Raw genomic sequence first — 25639 nt, 5'->3', positions numbered from 1 at the left:
CTCCGCAGCACAGTAGCGGATGCAGATGCGGTTGATCTTTCACTTTGTGAGCGAGGATGGAGCTACCATGCAGCTGGAGCAGCATTGCCAGACGCTTTTCGGCCGGACCCGGGTGATTCCAGGTGCAGTCGTGCCGGGCAGGGTCCTGGTAGGGGGGGTGCCCGACCCCCTGCGGGGTTACCGAGCACGGGCGATCTGTAGGAGAGCTTGTGCGCGCAGGATGGCTGACTAGTGCTCTGGCGTAGCAGTGATGGATGCAGATGTAGCCTTTGAGACATGCAGCCGTAGCAGCACTTATAGACGTCTTCCAGCCGGACCCGAGTGATTCCAGGTGCAGTCGTGTTGAGCAGGATCCTGGTGGGGTGGAGGCGGCCTTGAGGGATTGCAGAGCTTAGGCGATCTGTGGGAGAGCTTGTGCGCGGAGGATGGCGGTTTGGTGCTCTTACAGTGCAGTAGGGGATGCAGAGGTTCTGTGATATGCAGCCAGAGCGGGTATTGATAGGTGCCTCTTGGTCGGACCCGGGTGATCCAGGAGCAGTCGATCTGAGCAGGGTCTTGGTGGGGGGGTGCCCGACCCCTGCGGGGCAGTCATGCTTGGGCGATTTGTGGGTGATCTCGTGCGCGGAGGATGACTGTTTGGCTCCTTGATAGCACAGCACTGGGTGCAGATGCGGTGCGGCAGTTCATGATGCAGATGGAGTGGCAGGGACGAGTGTTTCATTAGCTAGCCGGGCGATACCAGATGCGGCTGGATCAAGCGGCGTCCTGGCAGGATAGAGGCCCACCTGTGGGGCAGCCGAGCTTGGGCAGTTTGCGGGTGAGCTCTTGCGGCATTTAGGCTGATTGACATCTCGGCAGTGTAGCGACAGATGCACACGATACTGGCGACCGCAGCAGGGATTACTGTATGGTTGTAGGCTCGTATCAGAGCCGTATTGACGATCATGAGTCTAGTATTGAGGGTGGGGAGGTGAAGGACGATGGGGCCCAATGAGCACCCGCTTCATCCTCCACCGGTAACCCCTCAAATACCAACTCATGTTTACCGCTTTGTAGGAGCTATGCTCCTGTATTTTTCTTTTTCTATTCCATCTATACACATATTTACCTTTCCCCAAAAAAAAAAAAAAAAACTCTGCACAAATCAAATGGAAAAAAGAATAATTTTATTTATTTTTTAAATATATTTTTCTGGACATTATCATGTAAACTATTGTCACGGTGGACCCCACCGAAATTAGAAATCTCCTCTCCTCTCGTGTGCGACACGCTGGCAATGAATTGGTTTCGACGAGTTCGTTGCTCCGCCATCCTCCTCCTTCTCCTCCATTTTAACTTAATGCCGTTCCTCCTGCGAATCGATCTCTCCCTATTCTCCGATACCGCCTCGACGTCGTGAGTGGCGAGAAAGTAGGCGGCGGAGGCGGTCCCGGCCGGGCATATGGACAGTGGCTGGCGCACCCCGGCAGGGAGCAGGAGGAGGGTCATGGTGGTTGCCGATCCGAGCCGCGAGGCCAGCGGCGCACTTGAGTGGGCCCTGCACCACGCCGTGGCGGAGCACGACGAGTTGCTGCTGCTCCACCTTGAGCCCCCTGGCGAGAGCGCGCCGCCGCGACGGTCGGCATCGGCGCCGTCGACGTTCACATTGTTCCTCCGGCGGCCTCCCTCTCTCGTGTCGCTCGGTGTGCCTGCGCATGGCTCTGGCGGAGGGGGTGCGAAGGTGGAGCCGGTGTTCCTGGAGGCGATGAGGGCAAAGTGCGAGGTTGCGCAACCGAAGGTGAAGGTGCAGATCGAGAGGGTGGAGATGGAAGGGATGGGGAAGGCCACCGCAATTCTGGCACGCGCCCAGTTGCTCTGTGTTGACCTTCTCGTCATCGGCCAGCGCCGGAGCTCCGTCGCCTTCTTAGGGTAACTCTTTTACTTTTTATTTAAATATACCACTCTAAATCTTTTCTTTTTAAACTATTTTTTTGTTCATTCAATTGCAAATTTGGTAACACAAACTTCATCTTTAAACTTCTAAATCTAAATTTTCTAATAGGCACACTTTGTGACATCATGCATATCCCTACTAAAAGTTAAAAGCTTAATTTACATTTGACAAAAAAAAGGAATACTTTATGCTAGATTTTAAAAAATAAAAAATTATGTTTGATATATCAATTAATTTTAAGTTTAATTTATTGAATAGATCCAAGCATAAACGCTTAATTCTAAATATTATTAAGATTCTACAATTGTTACTTTGCCTTCACTCTCTCTTCTGTCAATCAATTGTGTTATTTAAGTTTTAGTCTATTGTTTTTTCCCATCATAGGTTAGCAACAATTTTTGATGGTTTGTGATTTTCAATCTCCTTTCAATGATTTTCTGTTTTCAATCTTCTTTAAATGATTTGCTCAAAAATAGGTATTTCTCCTCATGATGGGGTTTCTTCTTTATCCCAAATTCCATATAAAATCCTCAAGTTTTGGAATGATATTGAGAGTCATATAATACTAGTGAGGTTTTTTTGATGAATTCTTCTATTGCATTCAATACCTTTTGTTGGATCGTTGGAGAGGCATTGTGGCATCTTTACATTTCTACAAACAAGTTAACCAAAAAAAAGAGAAGATATACACAAGTCAAGGATGCAAATTCATGATGTTTAATGTGTCTACTAGTCCTCCCTTAGACTTCTACTTCATAGCTATGATCTTTAAGATGAATCACTTCTAAAGCAGCTCTAATCTTCTTCTCAATTAACAATTGGAGGTGGAGAAATCTTTTACAATATCTGTTACAAAAATTAGAATTTAAGCATAAAGAGAGTACAAGGAATGTGAAGTTCATAGAGAAGAAATGTTCAAGCACTTAGAAGACACTTTGAAAGCTTTTCAACTTGCCCCTTATGCAATCCTAAGCTGTCAAAAACCCATACATATAGTCTTTACTCCAAAATTTGAGTTCAGGCCTCAAAATTAACTTTCTTTGTTGATCAGTCGACTACCTATTGCCATCAGTAGATTGCTGATTTGGATCAGTCAACCAAACGAGCATCCAATGGTCGCTTCAATTGAGTGGTATTGACCATCATTTGGTTGATCTTGATAGCTGTTGATCAATCTGTTTGTTAGTTGTAATGGTAATTTTTTATATTACCATTGAGCATTAATCGACTACCACGTCAACAGTCGATTGACCATTCGACTATTCTTTTGAACATCCCAAACACAAATATTTTGTTCGTTGGGTGAATTGGTCTAAGTTGACTGACCAATTTACTAAACCATTAGTTTACTTATCATCACTTTAGATTGACTAGTGCAAACCATAAACCATGAATTTGAGATTTAAGGTTTTGCTAATTGACTAGAATATCAATGTTAGTCAACTAAGCTACTAGTCAACTAAAGTTTCCCTTTTAGTTGACTCTGACTTTTGATTTCATCCACTTCTAAGGCTAAGTTTACACCTCAATCTAATCCCTTGACCCAATATTGCATTTTCACTAAAACTCTTCCTCAAAGAGTTTTACTTTTGTGCTAAATGGCTCTTCAAGCCTCTAGACTTAACCATGCCTAGAAGCTCTCTGCTTCTGGGACTTCATATGTGCAACTTATGTCAAATTTTCTGCCTACATACTTGACATACATATATGAGATCAACAAATATCCTCCTACTTAAACTTTGTCTAAACATCAAAACCACATGTTAATAACATGGTTAGGACATGATTGCACCAACATTTTTTTCTTCCCTTTTGATGTTTGATATCTGGTTTAGGTTTAAGTTAGGTATGATCAAAAGCAATCATAAAGCAATAATATCATCGATAAGACAATTATAAAATCAAATAGTGAGAGTTTCCAACTAAACCTTCACATGCCCTCCTATTACAATATTGGTTCCCAATCATCTCATCATGCTCATCATAGTTTCTAACTTACCTTTTGAATTTCCCCCTTTAACATACATAAAAAGAATCTTGCCTATACAAGGTTCTTTAAGCATCATGATCAAGGTCTCTCCCTTTGAGGATTAAATCCCCTCTCCCTTAAAGGCATAGTCCAATGCTTAAACTTGAGCTTTCCTCCCACTTCAATTACGGAGTTTGCACTAACAATTCCCTTTTTGAAGGTCTCCTTAATCTAAGTTCCTTTTTTTATAAAAAGTGTTGGATCGAGAAAACAATAGAAGGGGGGGGGGGGGGGGGGGGGGTTGAATATCGTATTAAAATCTTCTTTTCAAAATTTTTCTTTTATTTTCATAAATCAGATTTATAGCAGCGGAAATAAGAAATAAATAAAGCAAGAACACAAGTTTATTTTTTTACTTGGTTTACAATCCTTCGAACTACTACTCCAAGGCCCATAATTCAATCTTGAATTACTTCGAGTGAGCAATCAACTAGAACTCTCTTTTCCAAAAGACTTTTGGAGGTGAAGAAGATCTCTTACAAATGTAGGGATCAGGTAACGCTTTACTGTCCCCTTTTTGAAATGAATGCACAAAGAATAAAATTTACCGACAACTTAAGATTCGAGGTAGGTCAAAGGTTGTCGAAGAGCATAGAATAGCTAGATAGATTTCTTAATCACACGATGAAGATGATTGTCGAAGAAGTATTGTTGTTGTTTTTTTTTCTGAATTCTATCAGAGCCCTTTTTATCAATTCGATGAAGTTTGTTTGGTCAATACTTCATTCTTTGCTTGTCTTTCCTTATGAACTTGCTTCTCAGTGAATTCTCTAGTTGACTTTCCATATGAACTTGAATTTGATCTTATCTTTGAGTCAGCGTTATCCTCACCCAGCTTTTCTTATGCTTGGTGTTGATTTTGCAATATCAGCACTAGCTGAAATCAACAGCACCAGCGTCACCAAGTCTAACACCGGATTCAACCAGCTACAGAACAACACCCACCAACTTGTTAAGATTAGCACCAGCAACAGCCACATCCTGAACCAGCATCAGCTTCGTCAAGATCAGCACCAGCACTTGCTCATGGTGTTGATGTTTGCAATATCAGCACCAGCTGAAGACCAACACCAGTGCCCTAAGACTAGAACCAGCTGAGTCAAATCCAACACCATCATTGCCTCATTTGTTGACTGAGTCTGTTCAGCCTGATCCTTTGCCACATCAGCTGCTGAGGCTTAGATCTGCTACATTAGTTTCTTGTTGACGGACTCTGCAACACTGAGTTAGCATAATATACAGTACAACAGATGCAGATTCTATTTTAGACAGTTAATCAACTATCCGATCTTGACTTTGAAATTCGAGTAGAACTCTTAGTCGGATTGTCACCTAAGTTCATCCCCATAGTGAGGATGCATCCTTACTGGATTTCTCCACTCTAGGAACTTACATTTACTTACCCTTTGTCAAACATCTGGTATATCTGACCTATTTAAACTTCCTTTGCTTGACGTTCAATCACTCGACCCACTAGGACTTTCCTTGACTCAATGTCGATCCTTGCTGATCCATTGAGTCATCCCGTTAGATGTTTGGTCCTGTCGACCCATCTGGGCTTTCTGTTTGGTGTCCTGGTTCTCTTGATCCGTCAAGTTTTCCGTTGCTTAATATTCGGTCCAACTAATCTACTAGAACTTTCATTGCCTAGTATTCGGTTCACCTAACCTACCATGTCTTTTCTTATTAAGTCCTACACACATAACACAAGCATCAACTCACAAGCTCTTAACTTTAAACCTTTGCAACCATCAAAATACAGATTCGATTATCTTGTGCTTTCTGCACTAATAATCTTTCCATTTTTGATGTCTGACAATCCTGTTTGAAGTTAAGGAGTATTCAAGCAAAAATATTTTTCAAAACTCCCCCTGAGAAACTCCCCCTTTTAAAACTCCCCTTGAAGTTTTTAAGTTTTTGAAAAAGAAAACATTTCTCTCCTTTTCCAAAGGATATTTCTCAAGAAGAAATTCCCTTGGGTTTTTGAAAAACTTTTATTTCTTTTCAAACTCATAGTTTTCTTCTTAATCTTAAACTTATCTTGAACTTTAAACTCCTATTCTTCCTCTTTGATATACATCAAAATGGAAAAAAAATATGTTTTAAAGATCTTAAAAAAATGTTTGCTAAGTTAATTGCTCAACAAAAATATGCAATTATAGATAAGCAATAGAATACACTTGAATTAAAGATAAACAATGTGATTATTATGATTTTCTAATAAATATTTGATTCTAAGACTCCAAGCAATGTATCCCAAGCATTATATCCCCGTGGTTTTTGTTTTTTTTAAAGATCAATACCATCGTGGTGTTGTTCTTGTAAGAACAGAACCACAGTGTTCTGTTTTCATTTAACGTTGGTGTTGGTTTTGAAAGATCAATACCACTATGGTGCTGGTTTTGCAAAATGTTCTGTGGACTTCACAGAATTATGGTGTTGGACTTTAAGAATTAGCACCACTGTGGAGTTGGTTTCGCAAATCAGAATCATAGTGTTCTGTGAACTTTACAGAACTGTGGGGTTGGTCTTGATAGATCAATACCACTATGGTGCTGGTTTTGTAAAATAGAACCACAGTGTTAGTGCTGGTTTTGAAACTTAGAACCACAATGTTATGTGGATAACACAGAATTGTGGTGTTGGTTTAGACAAACCAGGACTACTTTGGTGTTTTGTCGAATTTGACCACATCAAACGGTTTAACAAGTATAGTAATCCATTATATAATATTGAAAATAATAATTCATCTAAAAATTATCCTTAAGCAAATGTCTAACTCTTTTTCTTTAACTTTAAATTATATCAATAAATCATTAAGTCTAGTTAGGAATTAGTCACTATAGTGATCAATTTTGATTTATACCTCTTCGGTTCATGTCGATGCACTAGTCTACATCTAGAACCTAGGATCAAGTCATAACATCTCACACTCGCCTTCATGGATCAATACACAAATAGTTAAACTTAGGTGTTTGTGAGATGCAAAGACTACCTAAATCTATAGATTCATGAAATCTATGGTATAGCCTAGACTAGTTCCATTTTGAATATGAGTAATTAAATAGAATATTACATATGATAGCAAGAAAAATAAGTCTCATTCTACTAAACACATTCTTAATTATCGTCTAAGAGTACTAAATTCTGCTTCTGGTAATGGTTTAGTGAATATGTCCAAATTTGATTTGGATTTAACATAGTTGAGTACAATATTTTCTTTAGCTACATAATCCTTGACAAAATGATGTTTAACTTCTATATATTTTGTTAGTATCTATTATGGATTTATTCTTTGGTGGAGATACTAGGTCTCAAACTTCGTTTCTTTCAAATTGGGCTAACTCTTCTTGCATTACTATCACTCAATCAGGATCAGACAGTTCTTCATCTATAGTTTTGGGTTCAAGTTTAGATATAATTTGACTTATGTTTCCATAAGCTAATCGGGTTTGAACTCCTAGAGTTGGGTCACCCAAAACTTGTTCAATTGGATGATCTAAACTTATTCTTAATGTTCTTAGACTATTTTCTTCTTGTTGTTGTTCACTTTGTTCATTTTTTTCTTCTTGTTGAATTTGTTCACTAACTACATTTTCTGTAACTCCTCCTTGATCATTGCTTAATCGATTAAAATTTATTTGTTCATCTGTTTCTTGATCTAAGTTAGATTTTTTAGGGTTATAATTTTCATCAAATATTATATTGGTTATTTCTTCAACTTTTAATGTCTTTTTGTTATATACCTTATAAGACCTACTAGTTGAAGAATATCCAAGAAAGATACCACTTTTAGTTTTTGATATAAATTTTTTTAGATAGTCCTTGATATTTAGGATATATACCTTACATTTAAATACTCATAAGTATTTTATAGTGGGTAATTTGTTATAATAAATTTCATAAGGAGTTTTATCATACAGTTTGTTTATTATAATTCTATTTTTAATATAACAAGCTGTATTTATAACTTTGGCCCAAAAATGATTGAGTATGCTATATTCATTTAACATTGTTCTAGCCGCCTCTTGTAATGTTCTATTTTTTCTTTCTGCTATGCCATTTTATCGAGGGGTTCTAGGACACAAAAATTCATGATGGTACCCATTATCTAGCTAGAATTTTGTGAACCTATGATTTTTAAACTCTCTTTCATGGTCACTTCTAATTCTCTTAATTTTTATTTCCTTTTCATTTTTTATTTGTTTACAAAAATTATTAAATAATTTATCTTTATTTTTTAATAATTTACCCAAGTAAATCTTGAGTAATAATCGATTATGACTAAGTAGTATTGATTTCTGCTTAGTGACTTAACCCTATGTGAATCAAATAGATTTAAGTATAGGAGTTTAAGTATGAGATTTGTTCGACTTTGGTTAGTTTATGTGATGATTTAGTTTGTTTCCCTTATTGATAAACATTACAAATTTTATCTTCTATGTTTCTTAATTTTGGTAACCCTCTAACTAAATCAATTTTACTTAGTTTTGATAGGTGTCTGAAGTGGGTGTGGGCCAGTCTCCTGTGCCACAATCAGATTTTCTCTTGCTGTGTCAAAAACACTGAGGGAGGAGCTAGGTAGATTTATTGAATAAATATTATTTTATCTAATTTTCTTAAGTATTTTTTAAGGACATTCAATGTGTTGGATCAAACATTCAGTTGATAGAAATTTCACTCCATATCTAGCATCACATAGTTGACTACTACTAATTAAATTGAAGTCAAATTTATCTACAAGTAGTATTTTATAGATAATGAAATTTAATTTTAATTCAATGTTACCTATCCGGATTATCTTAAGCGTTTTGTTGTTTTTGAAAGCAACAAATCCTAGGTTCTTGAGTTTTAATGTTGTAAATTTTTATTGATTTCTTATCATGTCTGGAACACCCATTATCTAACATCCATTGGTTCAAACCTTTACGTTCTTATACATAAAATACGAGTTTTTGGAGTCCTATATGATTGACTAATGTGTTAGTTCAGTGGTGTTGGTTTAGACAAACTAGGACCATCGTGTTCTGTGAATAACATAGAATTGTGGTGTTGGTCTTGATAAATCAACACCATTGTGGTGCTGATTTTGCAAACTAGAACCACAGTGTTCAATGAACGGTGGCGTTGGTCTTGAAAGATCAACATTACTGTGGTGCTGATTTTGTAAAACAGAACCATAGAGTTCTGTGAGTAACGCATAATGGTGGTGTTGGTCTGGAAAGAACAACACTACTGTGGTGTTGGTTTTGCAAACCAGAATCATAGTGTTCTGTGAGCAACGCAGAATGATAGTGCTGGTCTTGAAAGATCAACACTACTATGGTGCTAGTTTTGCAGACTAGAACCACAGTGTTCTGTTGTGTTTAATTGGTTTAATTGACTTTATTCATACAACTTATTTAATATAAGTTATGTATAATTCATTAATTCTATTTTTACATCTCAGCTATTCTAAATTTCAATACACGGTAGCCTTATGGATTGTGTGATGGTCTTTAATTTAATACTGATTTGGGAAAGATGTATGATCTTTGATTAGATTAAAGTTTAGCTTTGGGTTAGTTAAGTGCTTATTTTCTTAGATTGTGGTGAGGCACAGGGGTCTTCTTAATCATATCAATGATCATTTCCTTAGACAAAACTAATATGAGAAATTGTACACTTGACCAACTTAATACAAAACTTTGGTTTAACTAGTTTAGAATTAGGTGAGTTAGCTTCAACTAGTTTCATTTAACTCGGTGCACCAGGTAAGTTACTCCTTATCCAATCTAGAATGCACTTCATTGAGCTTCTCCAACGTACTATCAACTCACCTAGTTATGATACTTTGTTGTCGAGATCATACTATCCTTTATCCTATCTAGTTATTCTAGTTTAAGCATTAAAAAGAAAACAAGCATGCAAATCAATGAATTAATGAAACAATCATTTTATTGGCTTCCACTAGATCACAATTTTGATAAGTTTTATCTAAGTAATGGACTTGGCCCTTGGAGATCCAATATTGGTTAGGTCTTATTTTGTTGATTATGTAAAATTTTGGGACCCATGCTTGGATTCATTTTCTAACATGTTGATTAACTAAGAACATGTATGGTCTATTTGTAGTTTTAGTTTTGTATTCAAGTCCAGATTTGTTGTACATGGTTCGTTGAGACTCAAGTATTATATCTAAATACTTGAAGCCCAAGATGAACCTTTCCAATGTACCCTTGAGTCCTCTACTTTACTTTTAAAGAGGGAATTCTCTTCCTCAAGTTTTTCAACTCGAGTTGAGTTTCCTTCTTGAACTTGGTTAGTCAAGGGAGGTTTTTGACTTCCTTAAGAAGTGACTTAACTCGATCCTTGGACTTAGCTAATTTCCTAGTTAAGTAAGTTATGATAGCATATAGTTTTTCTACTAAGGGAGATATTACCTCTTCTTCATGGTCATTTGACCCAAATACAGATTCATGACTTGTCTCGGACTCAGATTCGGACTTAAATCCTTGGCTTGACTTGGATTCGGACTCAGATTCGGCTATCTCCTCCTTTGCCATTAGAGCCACGAAGCTTGTTTGCTTTAGTTCGTCCATGTCTGACTCCTCCGAGGATGATTCTCCCAAGTGGCTTTGAGTGCCTTTTTTCTCTTGCTTTCTTGAGTTTGTCCTCCTCTAGATTAGGGCATTCGGACTTATAATGCCCCTTTGCATTGCAATCGTAGCATGTTACCTCAGATTTTGAGTTGCTTGGTTTGTTTTGACTAGATCGTTTGTCTTTTGTTTGAATCATTCTTTTTATATCTCTCTTGGGGAATTTTTTTTTCTTGTTAAATATTTTTTGGACCATGTTTACTATTTTTGAAGTTAACTCCTCGTCATTTGGATTCAAGTCTGACTCATCTTCGGATTCTAGGCTTGGTTGGGATTTGAACTTGGCTTCCTTGTTCTTGGTTTGCCCTACAAGCAAAGTAATACCTTTCTCGGTTTGACTTGAGTTGGCCTGCTCATGCAACTCAAACTCGTAAAACATTTCATCTAACTTTACAATGGAAAGATTCCTAGAAATTTTATATGCATCTACCATAGATACCCACAAAGAATTTCGGGGGAATGATTTCAATGCATACCTGATTATATCCTAGTTTTTCATTTGATGACTTATTAAATGAAGCCCATTAAGTATGTCCTTTATCAGTGTATGTAGTTGGCTTGCAGGTTCATCTTCCTGTATTTTACAATTAAACAGTTGATTTAATAAGAGATCTCTTTTTGTTACTTTTGAATCGTTGGTTTCCTCGTGAAGTTCGACCAACTTGCCCTAAAGTTCTTTGGCATTTTCAAATGATCTGACTTGAGTTTCTCCTCCTTGGTTAGTCCACATTGCAACCTGTTCATAGCCTTGAAATTAACTTGTGCTTTTTTCTTGATGTCTGATGTCCACTTCTCTAGATCCAATGGTTCTCCAAAATCATCAACCGGTATTGTGTATCCCTATTTGATGCTAAACTATATGTTAATTTTTAGGTAGCATTCCATCTGTCTTTTCCAATAATTGAAGTCTTCTCTATTGAATAGGGGTGGACCAATGGTGTTATAGCCTTTTTGATGAGCCATCAGATATCTTACAAAAAATAGAACTAAAAATAAATGATTCCAAGATTTGGTCTTGGTAAGCAGTGTGATTGGAAATAAAAATTATATAAAGAAAAAAAGAAGAAAATGCTCGAATGGTGGTTGCATACCCCCGCTTTGATACTAATTGTTGGACCGAGAAAACAATAGAAGGGGGGGTTGAATATTGTTTTAAAATCTTCTTTTCAAAACTTTTCTTTTCTGTTCGTAAATCAGATTTATAGCAGCGGAAATAAAAAATAAATAAAGCAAAAACACAAGTTTGTTTTGGTTCACAATGCTTCGGACTGCTACTCCAAGGCTCGTAATCCAATCTTGGATTACTTTGAGTGGGCAATCAACTAGAACTTTCCTTTCCGAACGATTTTTCAAAGGTGGAGAAGATCTCTTACAAATGTAGGGATTGGGTAATACGTTACCATCCCCTTTTTGAAATGTATGCACGAAGAATAAAGTTCACCAACAACTTAAGATTCAAGGTAGGTCAAAGGTTGTCGGAGAGCACAGAATAACTGGATAGATTTCTTGATCATACAATGATGATAATTATCAAGGAAGTATTGTTGTTCTTTTTATGAATTCCTTCCGAGCCCTTTTATCAATCCTATGAAGTTTGTTTGGTCATCACTTAATTCTTTGGTTGCTTTTTCCTTATGAACTTGCTTCTCATTGAATTCTGTGGTTCCATATGATCTAGTTGACTTTCTATATGGACTTGAATTTGATCTTATTTTTGAGTCAGCATTATCCTCGTACAACTTTTCTTACGCATGGTGCTGATCTTGCAATATCAGCACCAATTGAAATCAACAACACTAGCGCCGCCAAGTCCAACACCGGATTCAGCCAACTCCAGAACAGCACCAGCTTGTTAAGATTAACACCAGTAACAGCCAAATCCTGAGCCAGCATCAGCTTCGTCAAGATCAACACCGACACTTGCTCATGGTGCTAATGTTTGCAATATCAGCACCAGCTAAAGACCAACACCAATGCCCTAAGACTAGCACCAACTGAGTCTAATCCACCACCATCATTGCCTCATTTATTGACTGAGTCTGTTCAGCCTGATCCTCTGCCACATCAGCTGCTGAGGCTTACCTGGACATCTGCTACATTAGTTTCCTGTTGACCAGACTTACCTACCGGTCACCCTGACCCTGCAACACTGAGTTAGGATAATATACAGTATAACAGATGTAGATTCTATTTTAGACAGTTAATCAATTGTCCGATTTCGACTTTGAAATTTGAATAGAACCCTTAGGTGGATTATCGCTTAAGTTCGTCCCCATAGTGAGAATACGTCCTCATTGGATCTCTCAACTCCAAGAACTTACCTTTACTTACCATTTGCCAAACATTTGGTCTACCTGACCTATTTGGGTTTCCTTTGTTTGACGTTCAATCACTTGACACCCACTAGGACTTTTCTTGACTTAATGTATGGTCCTTACTGACCCATCGAGTCGTCCCGCCATATGTCTTGTCCAATCGACCCATCTGGGCTTTCTGCTTGGTATCTGATCCTCTTGATCCATCAAGTCTCCCGTTACTTTATATCCAATAAAACTGACCTACTAGGACTTTTATTACTTAGTATCCGGTCCACCTGACCTACTAAGTCTTTTCTTGTTACATCCTACACACTTAACATAAAGATCAGCTCACAAACTCTTAACTTTAAATCTTTGCCACGATCAAAACATATTCGATTATTTAGTACTTCCTGCACCAACAAAAAGTCTCTCTCCCCCTCGTGGAAATATCTTCCCTCAATCAGGGGTAATTTATGTACTTTCAAGGTGAACCTCCTTTTAAAAGCTACTTCTCCTTCAAAAACTAAGAATTTTCCCTCTTTACATAGTACAAAGGTGATAAAGTATCACAAGGTACGTTCCTCCTCCCCCTCTCAACTTATGTTTTCTCTTTGAAACAAATTTCTACACCTTAGGAAGAAGGTACCCCCTTCCCCTTAAATAATCATTCTCATGAACACAACGTGAGAAAACTTATCATCCCCTCTTTAATGACTTTTCTCCCCTCAAACCATTATCCTTATACCAACAATGGTTATTTTATCCCATAAAACACTTGCTTAAGTGTTTTTGAAGGTTAAACAACTCATTGATTAATTTTCATAAAATTGCAAAAGTTCAACCTAAAGTGGAATTCTTTATTATGTTTGTAGTGCGTCAGTTGACCAAACTTAGTGCCAATCGACTGGATTTCCATTCCTATTGAGTGCTCAGTAGTCCATTTAATTAGTTTTTGAACATTGTTTTGGGTGAAATTCAAAAATACATAAAATTCTACAAGTTTCTATAAATTATGAAGCTTCATAAATACACTTGTTATTATGTTATCTATCACAGAAAATAGGTTTATATGAAAATAACTCTTGATTTTCAAGTTTAGCACAAAGTTGGAAACTATATAAACTTCAATATTTTACCTCAACTTTATATCATCCAAACACTTAAATTAAAGATTGTTTTCCTACCATTTTCAAAAATATTTTGAAATTCATTTTATTTTAGAATTTTCGACAATGATCTTTAGGCTATATACACATGACTTGTGTATAGGTTTTTCCCATGATTGGTCATTTTCATTATTTATATATAAGATGCCATTTTGGCTTAAAGTAATATATCATAATGAATATTTTAAACCAAAAGCATCTCCCTAACATCTTACCTGATGACTGTGTCTCGATACATAAATCATGTTCCCTTTCCCTAGGTTCTTTGTGAGATGTAATTAAGGCATAAACTTATGCTAGGTGATCATGCAACTCTAGCATGACTAGCCTAGTCCACAAAGCACATACCAAGCTCTATCTGAAGAGTGCTAAACTCAGCTTCGGGAAGGGACTTAGTAATGATGTCTGCAAGATTAGACTTTGATTGTACATGGTTAAGTATTATATTTCCTCTTGCTACATGATCCCTAATGAAGCGATGTTTCACTTCAATGTATTTTGTTCTTAAGTGATGCATTGAGTTCTTAGTTAAATTAATGATGTTCATATTCTCACACAACAATTGAACATTTCTATACTTAAGTCTATAGTCTTCAAATGTGTGCATCATCTAAAGCAATTGTGTTACACATTTGTCCATGACCAGATACTCGACCTTGATCAAGAATAGTACAACATAATGTTGCTTTCAATTACTTATACTTACTAGGGAAGATCTTAGAATTGACATCCTCCACTAGTATTCTTCCTATTCAATTTGCATCACACATAATCAAAGTTAAGAGTATCCAACCAAATTAAATGCACTGATCCTTGGATACCAAAGACCTACATTAAATGTGCTCTTAATGATAATCAAATGTGATTCCTTGACATATGATTGATATCTAGTACACGCAACAACCGTAAAAAAGATATTGGATATACTAGTTGTAAGGTATAATAAACTACCTTTGACACCCATATAATGTTTAAGGTCCACTAGTTTAGCTTCTGGATCATGATCTATCTTAATATTAGTTGTGATAGGAGTTGACAACTTCTTAACACTTTCTATACCAAACTTTTTAATAAGTTCTTTGACATACTTACCGATGCGTGCTAACCACAAGTGCACAGGCGTCGTTAAGCAATAAAATATCATCCACTAGCACCATGCTATTGAATATAAATTTACTTGCAAAGCAGATTATCTAGAGGAATCTATACGAAGAGTAGTTGTAAAAAAGGATTAAGGGAACAAAGAGTGCTCGAATGAAAACAAGGAGAAAATTAATTCTTAAGGTAATTCTAGGATTTTGCTTTCACCTTAAGGATTGTTGATGATCTTTCTTTTATCTCAGTGCTAGATTATACTTGAAAATGTTTGTCCTAAGGTAATCGATGTGTCTGTAGAAGAAGAAAAGAAAGAAAACTACCGATGTGTCTATCTTAACACAATTCCTATTTTCATGGCATCGAAATAGGATGGATCCTTTATGCTCTGTGACAACCAATGATATCCTTGGGAGAGTTCGATTTGCTTTCGTAATGAACTCTCTAGCTTAGTTCTATAGATCGGAGATTAGAGTTCATGGTTAGGTTTGCCCCCTAATATCTATGAACTCAATGTATGTTTATATATTTTGATTATAGGTTAGGGTTCACCTCGCGATCTATCCCGAAGAGATTCATCACTAATCTTAAATCCCATAACATAAGTGAATAATTGAACACGCTATAACTAAATCAAGAATCACACAAATCATCGATAAAAAAAGAAACAATATATTAAAGTCGTTAACCAATCCTTAGGTTATTTGCTAATCCTAGAATTAGGGAGATTATTCTATCATGATGGAGATACAAGCCAAAGACATTGAGGAAGACATTCTACAATTTTAAATGAAAGTAAGGTGTAGGAAGAACTCGGTTTATAGATAATTTCAATCTGTCTAAAAGATCTCCACGTGCTCCTTGACGGATGAAATCTCTAGGCTCTTCGAAGGCCGTTCTCCCTCCTAGGGTTTCTTCCATAAACCCTTGATCCCTTCAGTCGATGCCTCTTGGTTCTATTTATAGGCCTAAGCCCATAACAAAATTTCTTAAAAATTCGAAAGGGCATCGTCAAAGAACCCTCACATGCCACGGTTGTTGTGAGCACCACGGCCTAGCCATGGTGGGTGCTAGATTCTTTGAGTCGAAGGCACAGTCTGGAACACGACTGTGGTGATTACCACAACTTGGCCATGGTGGGGAACACGCCGTGGCAGGTGCCATGGCCTGGCTGTGTTTCTTTCCGGAAGTTTTTTTTGCTACTCCTATCCTCGTTCTGCTTCCAAGGATGATGCACAATCGTGGAATGTACCACGATTTGGTCATGGATCATGCTGCAAAGTGTGTTTCTTTGTCTTTTCATCTCCAAATTGTGCTCCAAACGCCAAGATCTTCATGTCCTGTTAACATAAAACACAAAAGAGTAGTTTTCCAAACTAAAGTGATAAAATAGATGAAAATGCTAGAGGTTAATGTAAATATGCTAATGTAATGTAGTATATACATGCAAAAATAAAATCGAAAATAATGTATGATTCACACATATCACTTAATTTGATGGACATCGATTCCCTCCATAGTTTGATTTGAAGTCCTAAGAAGAAATTTAAATCTCCTACTAGACCCATTTTAAACTCACTCCATGAGCTACAAGTTCATTAAGGAAATCTATATTTGTTGATAAAAAATAATATCATCCCCATATAGTTATGCAACAAATATATCATTTCCATTAGACTTAATGAATAAGTTGGGTTCTACTTGTCCTTTCTTAAAGTCCTTAGAAATAAGGAACATTGAGAATCTTTTATATCAAGGTTGAGGTGCTTGTTTTATCCCATACAAGACTTGCTTAATCTTGTATATTTCAAAAAAAAATCCAAATTCTCAAAACCAAGTGGTTGTTTTATGTATACTTTTTCCTTAATAAAACCATTTAGGTTGTCAATTTTCTATACATTTGATATAATTTGAATCTTTTATGAGTGACATATGTTAAAAGTATTTGAATGGATTCTACATGAGCTATTAGTGTATAGGTCTCATCATAATCTAACCCTTAACTTGTGTGAAATCTTGGACTATTAATCTGGCCTTATTTCTCACAACTCCCATATCATCCAATTTGTTCCTAAAATCTCATCTACCATCAACATTGGTCTATTGGGGTTGTGGAACTAAATCTCAAATATTACTTCTCTCGAATTGAGCCAATTCATCTTGCATGGCTATCCCCCAATGGCTCAATTTGGTATATCAAAGAAAATTGATTCCCTAAATTCTTAAAGTAAAATCTAGTCCTTATCACTTGAGAAATATCTCCAACAACTTGCTCAATGGAATGATTAGAATATATCCTAGGTATCCTAGATGGTTTAGATATGCCCCTCACATCCTTAATAGGGTTCTCTTCTTCCTTTTTTCCCATTATCCTAATCTCCTCTTGCTTCCCCTTGAACATTTTCTTTAAATTTAGTTTTTCAAGTTCAAAGGTTATTTCCTTGTTCAAGTTATCATTGATATCCTTATCAATTGGAGATTGCTTAGGGTATGAAATGTAGGATCGGGGGGATTGATAGGGGTGGATATCGATCATTGCTTTTCTGTTTGATTCGTTGTTCGTTCTTTCTATAGAGTTAGTTGCAGTGAAAATATAATATAATAAAGACAAGAAGAAAGATACAAGGTTTTTACTTGGTTCCCAACCTCCCAGGTTAGTTCTCCAAGGCTTATATATAAGAGACCTTTGTCCACTAGTTTATCTCCTTTCCAGAACTTTTTTGGAGGTGGAGAAACCCCTTACAGTTTGTATTACAATCACAACGAATAAGAAAGCAATTGCATATAAAAAGTAATACAATCAGATTGTTGATCTGGTTCGAAAGTCCTAAGTGACATGCATTCTCTCGGCGCTTCCCTAGTCGCACAAGCAAAGCTTCGAGATCTTTTCCGAACGCAGAGATCAAGAGTAGAATGTAGAGATTGATGTCCTGAGCTTTGATCTTGAGTTTCTTTTATATGCATTGTTTGATCTACCGATAAACCTTATCTAGTTGACCGCACCTGGTCAAACATGATTCCTACGATTGAGTTCTCCGTGATCTGGACCGAGCCACATGAACTCGTCGTTATCAAGTTTATCGATCGACGGAACCTTTGTGGTCGATTGAACTAGGTCACGTCACCGATCGAGGTTCGGACCCACACTCGATCAACCGAACCCATTCGGTTGACTAGACTAGTTTTTCGGTCAATCGGACCAGTTGTCTGGTTAACTAGACCGGTTCGGGTCCATTTTGACCCGGGTCAAGTCTGGTTCACTCCGAATTTTGTCTAGCTTTGTCCAATTGCGTTTGTATGCTCTCCGTTTGACTTACAACTCCAAGCTCTTGTAAAGCAGTCATACAAAACACAAACAAACAAACAAGCATAATCCTGTATGTCTATCCAACCTACTAGGTTTACATTTTGCTCAAAGTTCACTCCTCCAAGACTTCTACTTAAAGTTCACTCTTCTAGATTTTTTTAGTTGTCAAACATCCGACCACGTTGACCTGCTTAGACTTTGTCACTTGTTAGATATTCGGTCATCCTTGATCTGCTTGAACTTTCTCTTACTAAGCATCCAGTCATTTTGACCTGCTTGGACTTGCAGACATTAGATCACCTTAACTTGCTTTGACTTTTCCTTGCCAAGCATCTGGTCACCCTTGACCTGTTTAAACTTTTGCCAGTCATCCGATCAATCTTGACCTGACTAGACTTTACCTTTGTTAGTCATCCGGTTAACCTTTCTTAAGATTACCTTGTATTCAAGAATCATTTGTATTTGGTCTTTATCTTCCCCTTCATCCATTTGTCTACAAGGTACTAGGTTATAATAACTTTTGCTAAATGAATTTTCCCCAATTCGTGATGATATTTGGTAGCTTTCTATACAAAGAGTGCCTTTATAAGCATTGCAACTTGCTGCTTATTTTGCCCATGTCTTTTACATACATTGTCACCAAGGGTAAGCAGCTTAGGATATTCCTCATTGCTTTCTTCAATTTTCTTGTTAACTTTTGATTGTTCATTGTCGTATTTATGAATGTCGATTTTATGACTATGTTTAAGATTCAGTGCTACGTCAACGATGACCCCTCCCATATGAGGTGGACTCTGCTCCATATGAAGTGGAATCCCCTATATTCCTAGACAAGCCTCTATAAAGCCTAATATGAGCTTTGCCTCTTTCAATTGTTCCACTAGTGGGGCTAGCCAAAGATTTATTATTGTTGTAGTTGAAAAGGAAGTTTAGGTGAACATTAAAATCTTAGAAGTTCTATCGAAGTTCTTGACTACCAATCTATTTCCTCTTAGTACCCTATCAAATTTGAGTCGCCCATGTCATTCAAGGTAAATAAGACAATCGAATCCTCCTTTGACAAGAGACCCAAATTGTGGCTATTGTATTGCTAGGATGACAATTCTACCTTCAAGGGGGATTATCAACATTAATGAACATTGGAAGAATCCTTGGATGGTTTGACATTTTCTTAGACTAACTTCCATCATGGTCAATAACTTGGCTAATGATGTGATCAAGTTCTTCTTTGAATTAATACTACACTCTCCATAATAATGTGAGGGCCATGGGAGTCTATATAAACCTACTACGCAAAGATAATAAAAGAAGTACAATGCCCTTTGTAAGAGAGAAATACAAGTTGCATGGAGATTCTTGAGACAATCATTGAGAGAAATGAATTAATCTCAAAACCTAATGGCTTCTTGAACAACAATCCATGAACATAAAATTATAGGCTAAAAGGCCAAGTATAGAAACATGCTATGATTTATCAGAACATATTCTTAATTAATATGCTCTGATGGTCAATGACAAGTTGAAGTTCATTTACAATGAACCTAAAGAGGTCATTAATGAGATCAAAGCTCAGTCCTTATTTTACTTTTAATTGATTTTGAATTTTTAATTAACAGACTACTTCTTCTATTTAATTTATTTAATATTAAAATAAAAAACAAGTCATAGTCACTGAACTTTAACAAAAAAAAAAAAAAAATTCTAAATGCACTTTGGAAATGCAAATATGATGGAAAATTAAACTAGCCCCAATACTGTATGTATGCAAGAGCCTCATTAGCCGTCTCATGTGTATTAACTGATCTACTTGGCAAGCCAACTAACTATTCTTCACAAAAGTATCAAATACATCATCAAAGTTTATGATTAGAGTGATCCTTCATTTCTCATCCACCTTTACCAACTCATCCATAAGAAAAACATTTGCATGCTCAACTAGGTGTTCATCATCTGTAAGTTCAGTTTTCTTACTAGCCATTATATTTACGAAATGCAAGAAACAACCCTAGTATACTACCCACAAGATTATTGAATTTATTATCTTTGAATCATTCTCACTCTAATATTATTAGTATTGTATATTTTCCAATTAGTAAATTTAGCAGACCCTAGTGTTAAGTTACTAGCTAGGTCTGATATATATTTTGGCTTCCAACCAGCTAATTGAATCAAGAACCAATGGAATGAGAAAGTATGATGCAGTGCATAATATGTTTTGAAACATGTGGATAATGTTTGTGTTTGATCAGATGCAAGATAAGTGGAAGCCTGTCGAGCAAAGGGATTAACACTGCAGAATATCTAATCCAGAACAGTCATTGCCTTTGCGTCGGCGTTCAAAAGAAGGGCCAAAACACTGGCTATCTCCTCAACACCAAAACTCACAGAAACTTTTGGCTTCTTGCTTAGTTAATATATAATTAGAGGCTGCATGTAACTTGCTCGCTTCCGTCTGTGGGAGATGATCGATCCATGTTGCATTTCCCTACGCTAACGAACGTAGATAACGCTTTCGATCGACATTCATATATAAAGCAACAAAGTTGGAGCATAGGAAATTAATTACTAGAGCTGTGAACTAATTGTATACCATGCGGTGTTGATCTCTCTCTCTATATTTATTTATTTATTTGTGGATTGAGAAACGATTTATACTTTGTGCTGCAATACTTTGTGGAAAATGGCAATGTGAGTGATGTAGACTGCTTGCTCGAAGTTATACTTATAGTGATGTTTTGATTGATCGGAGGTCCTTCCGGTTGATCGGAACTCGCCATTATCTAATGATGTAGTTTTCATTTTCTATCAACTTTCAGTCGACCAGAAGCCCTTTCTGGTTGCTCGGACTCTTCCATTGTTGGATTTGTTCACATACACATTGTATTCCCTATTGATTGAATATCGATCTAGGCCTTTCAGTCACCTAAATCCAATGTCATGTCAGTGCTTATTCTAACTAAGGCTTATCTTCGACTTAGGGTTGCTCGGACCTCTTTACCGTCGCCTAGAATGTTCAATTGATCGGACACTCTTTTTTGGTGGCTTGGAAACTTATTTTTCTTGCAACAATATGCAAGCATGCTTAATATGTGGTCTACCTAACTTACTAGGCATTCTTAGTATTTAGTCAACCTGGCTTATCGATATTTATTATCTACTTGGAGTTCATTCTTCAAGAGTTTCTCTTTTACCTAGAGTTCACTTCTCTAGGATTTTCACTTCTTCAAAACTTTTCTTTACTTAGAGCTCACTCCTCTAAGACTTTCCCTTTATCTAGAGTTCACTTTTCTAGGATTTTCATTCCTTCAAAACTTTCTTTACTTAGAGTTTACTCCTCTAGGATTTTTCCCTTACTAAGCATCCAGTTCCTCTTGAATTTGATTAGATTTTACACCTACCTAGAGTTCACTCCTTTAAAATTTTTAATCTTGCCTAATATTCAATTACCTATAATTTGATAGGACTTTCCACTTGCCAAAAATTAGATCCCTTTTTGAGGACTTTCACCAATTGCTAAGCATCTAGTCACTATTGGCTTGCTTGAACTTTTATCAACTTTTTAACTCTCGGTCAACCTTGATTATGCTTACACACTTAGACATATTGTCAATCATCAAAACCTTAACATTTGGAGGTTGATTGCACCAACATTTTAATCAACCATTTGTAAAGCACTCTTTAGTGTTTTCATAGTTTTAAATATATACATCCACTGCTTTATGTGTTGCCATATTTGACTTGTGTACCAACATTAAAAAAAATTGATTCTGAGTGTATTAGTCCACAAGTCACATTTTCCATCTAACTCTATATAAGTAATTCTGTCTTTAGTTGTCAATCTTTCATTTAGTCCTATTCACATTATGAAAGAATAGTAAATGCTAAAGTTTGTGTTGAATGTGTTAAGTATATATTACAAATGTGCTAAACAAGCATGCTATCTAAGGGGAGAGGCTTCCGTGAGTCGACTCTAAAATATTTAGGTAAATCATTGAGATTAAGGCGAAAGTGTGGATCATAGAGTTTTTAGGCGAATTAGTGGACTAAGAAGGTGTTTGATCCCCCAACTTTTAGATTAGGGTCAGGGAGAGGCTTCTGCGATGTAGGATTGGGCGAGTGCGCTAGATGGGGATGAATAGTACTTGATCAGATGTGCTTACCTGAATGGTTAGTATGTAGTAGAATATATATAAAGCAAAACAAATAAACACGGAAGCAAACATACCAAGTTTTTACTTGGTTCGAAACTTCTAAGGCTGACAATGAAATTCTCTTACTCAACAACATTCATGTCCTACTACAACAGATAGAAAAAAATAACTCACTAAAGATATGAGTATACTTTCACAAAGATATTAAATTTTAACATGCCAATGTCATTCTATAAAAAATAAATAAATAGTATGCATGATGAACATAGTAAACATGATAATGCAAGAAATAAAAGCAAATAAAAAGATATGATGATTAAAGAAATACTAAAACTAAAACTAACTAAATTAACTAAACCTCATAGACTTGAAATAGGCATTGTCCTCATTGTAAAGAAAATCTATTGAGGGGGAGGAGAAGGATGAGGGAAATGACCTTGAAAAAGTAATGTCAAAAGTTAATATGCATTAATTGAGTACATGTTTTTGGTCTTGTTTAACATGTATTTATCGCATTACAAAAGCATATTTTACATGTGCATACATTTTACCATTTTAGTTCGGATGACTATGATTTGTGATTTATATTGATAAGAAGTGGAAGAATTTAGCATTGAAGCAAATTTGGAGATGGAAAGCCAAAAGAACTCACATTTCAATATGATCTATGGCCAAACCGTGCTACATTCCAACGCCATGGATCATCCAAGTGACATAATTGACAAAGGAGCACCAATAAGGAACATGGCCAGCCCGTGGTGCTTACCATGGTCGTGTTCCCTATTGATTTTTGACGATGGGCACTTTAGCAAGGAACATGGCCTGGCCGTGTCCCCTGACACAAGTGTGTCTCCTAATACGACGACCGTGCACTTGTGGTAATTGCACATGAAGTTTTTAGCATCGTTGCCAAGTACTGTGTTTAGTCGATATTCATTTTATTTGCAATTAGATTAATCTGGATTATTTTATTTTATTTTATTTCTTTTCCTTTGTTGACATTTTTCCTTTTCCTTTTTCTTTTTTCCTTTTGATCTTTTACTACTATTTTTGATTTTTCTCTTTTTATTGTATGCAAAGATGAACACTCTAACTCGAAGGTTCGATCAATTTAATACTGTGAACTTTGCTAATATTTATTATGAGATTTGTGGTGCAATCGGTCATGCATTTGATAATTGTCCGATAATATTTGCACCTTCGCATGGAGTACAAGAGGTACAATGGGATGTCGTCTAAAACTGCAACTAATGGGCATAGGATGATCTATATTCACATACCAATAACCCTAATTGGAGGAACCCTAAAAACTTTTCATACAGGAACTATCAAGATCTAGATGGGGAAGGAAACTGTGGACTACCACTAGAATTCATCAGACATCAAAATCCAATTTGAAAACTCTTCTAAAAAATTTATTAAGTAAAATGAGGAGTCTAAATAGCATGAGGAGTTTATGCAACAAATGGCAGAATCTATAGATATAATCGAATAGTTTGAAGGTATGCTCGATAGCTTAATTAGCTATCTTGAGATGTTGGAAACTCAAATTGTGTAGATCGATAGTTCTTTTTCATGGGTTCTAGATAGATTGCCATGTCATCTCGAGACCAAGCCTATTGAAAACTATAATGATATCACTTTGAGGAGTGGTGAAGCTTTGGAGGAGCCTATGGTGAGCTAGGAGAATGAAGACAATGCAAGAAACGAAGAGGATGAAGTCATTCAGACATCACATTAAGGGAAGCTTGATTTCATTGTTCATGCTAACTCTGTCTTTGGATCCCTAGTATTTTAGAAAAGCCTTTCTTTGCTACCGTTGGAGACATAATCAACAGGGGCGGAGCCAGGATTTTTGCCGAGGGGGGGGGGGGGCCATTTTTTAATATCGCATTTTCACACTAATAAAACAAATTTTAAGTTAACTAAGAAATAAATTATATTCAACGCAATCTAAGTTGCACTCTTCGCTTTGGGTTGAGTTGAAGATTTTTTAACCCGCCAAATTGATAGGTTGATTCGCTCCGTCCCACTCTGTTGTATGATGAATTTCTGATGGATTGATCCGTCTCATCATCAGTTGATTCGTCTTATCATGATTGATCCATTTAACCGCGCTCTAAGTGTAACCTTACGTTTATATATATATATATATATATATATATATATATATATATATATATATATATATATATATATATATATATATATATGGATTGAGATATTAAAATTATAATATTAAATTTACAACAGTCGTCAAGCGGTGCGATCAACTATATCAATAAATCAACACAATAAATTAAATTCGGAAATCGATAATAGTCATGATGGTGAATGAATGGTAAGCAAAGGACAGAACGAGAAATAACTGTATGTTTTGATATATAAAAATTAGGTTAAATTGCCGTAAGTTTAAATAAAAGAAATGCGTGATCTTTTCTTTTAGAAACGATGAAATTTGTCATTTTAATAATTTATACTATCAATTTCATGATGATACGTGAGATAAATCAAAAAGTTACAATTGATCATGATACAAAAATATATTATGTTGGTTTCATCGAGATTTGAACCCTTATCCTCTTCTATAACTTTACTCTATCGTAATCAACTCAATTATGCCCAAGGTGAAACACATGATTTTTTTTTGTAAAAGATGGAATCCGTCATCCCAGCAACTCCACACGTCTCACGAAAAATGTGTGATCTTTATTATTATATATAGATGCTCATTGATTTTGTTGATCACTGGCAATAAGCATGAGAATGTAGTTGATTCATGAAATTAAATATTTTATTAATTCCAAAATACACGTAGCGATTGGACTACGTATGCATGAAAATATATAGAGCAAATTATTCAAATGCTAAAATTGATTAAGGCCCCAACTAATTAAAGGAACCATCACTGTGGATGCGTCAACAGACCTGTTCCTATTGGTGACCCATACTACTTTGTTTTCTCTCGATGGGTGATTGTAGTACCAAATTCCTACGTATGCAGTGCCCACGTCAGGGGG

The 25639-nt window shown here is 36.3% G+C and overlaps 1 protein-coding gene across 2 annotated transcripts; it reads left to right on the top strand.

Moving 5' to 3' along the window:
- The first annotated feature begins 1347 nt into the window (after window positions 1-1347).
- LOC141846781 (uncharacterized) lies at window positions 1348-21099 on the top strand. Of its 2 annotated transcripts, XM_074734830.1 has the most exons (3): window positions 1348-1908; window positions 8451-8543; window positions 20718-21099. In XM_074734830.1, the coding sequence occupies exons 1-3, from the start codon at window positions 1442-1444 to the stop codon at window positions 20875-20877; spliced, it is 720 nt and encodes a 239-aa protein (XP_074590931.1). In that variant the 5' UTR covers window positions 1348-1441; the 3' UTR covers window positions 20878-21099. The 2 variants fall into 2 exon arrangements, with proteins under 2 accessions (XP_074590931.1, XP_074590932.1); XM_074734831.1 differs by lacking the exon at window positions 8451-8543.
- Window positions 21100-25639: the final 4540 nt, after the last annotated feature.

This window comes from Curcuma longa, chromosome 15 (assembly GCF_044706935.1).
Source record: "Curcuma longa cultivar G26 ecotype Majalengka, Jawa Barat chromosome 15, ITB_CL_G26_1.1, whole genome shotgun sequence".
In the NCBI taxonomy this organism is placed as follows: Eukaryota; Viridiplantae; Streptophyta; class Magnoliopsida; order Zingiberales; family Zingiberaceae; genus Curcuma; species Curcuma longa.
Note: the sequence above shows the minus strand (reverse complement) of the source record. Positions and strands in the feature narration are given on the sequence as shown.

Coding starts and splice junctions, on each gene's coding strand:
- LOC141846781 (XM_074734830.1), top strand. CDS start 1,442: ATGGACAGTGGCTGGCGCACCCCGGCAGGGAGCAGGAGGAGGGTCATG. Junction 1,909..8,450: donor AGCTCCGTCGCCTTCTTAGG/GTAACTCTTTTA, acceptor AATTTTACTTAG/TTTTGATAGGTGTCTGAAGT. Junction 8,544..20,717: donor AACACTGAGGGAGGAGCTAG/GTAGATTTATTG, acceptor GTGTTTGATCAG/ATGCAAGATAAGTGGAAGCC.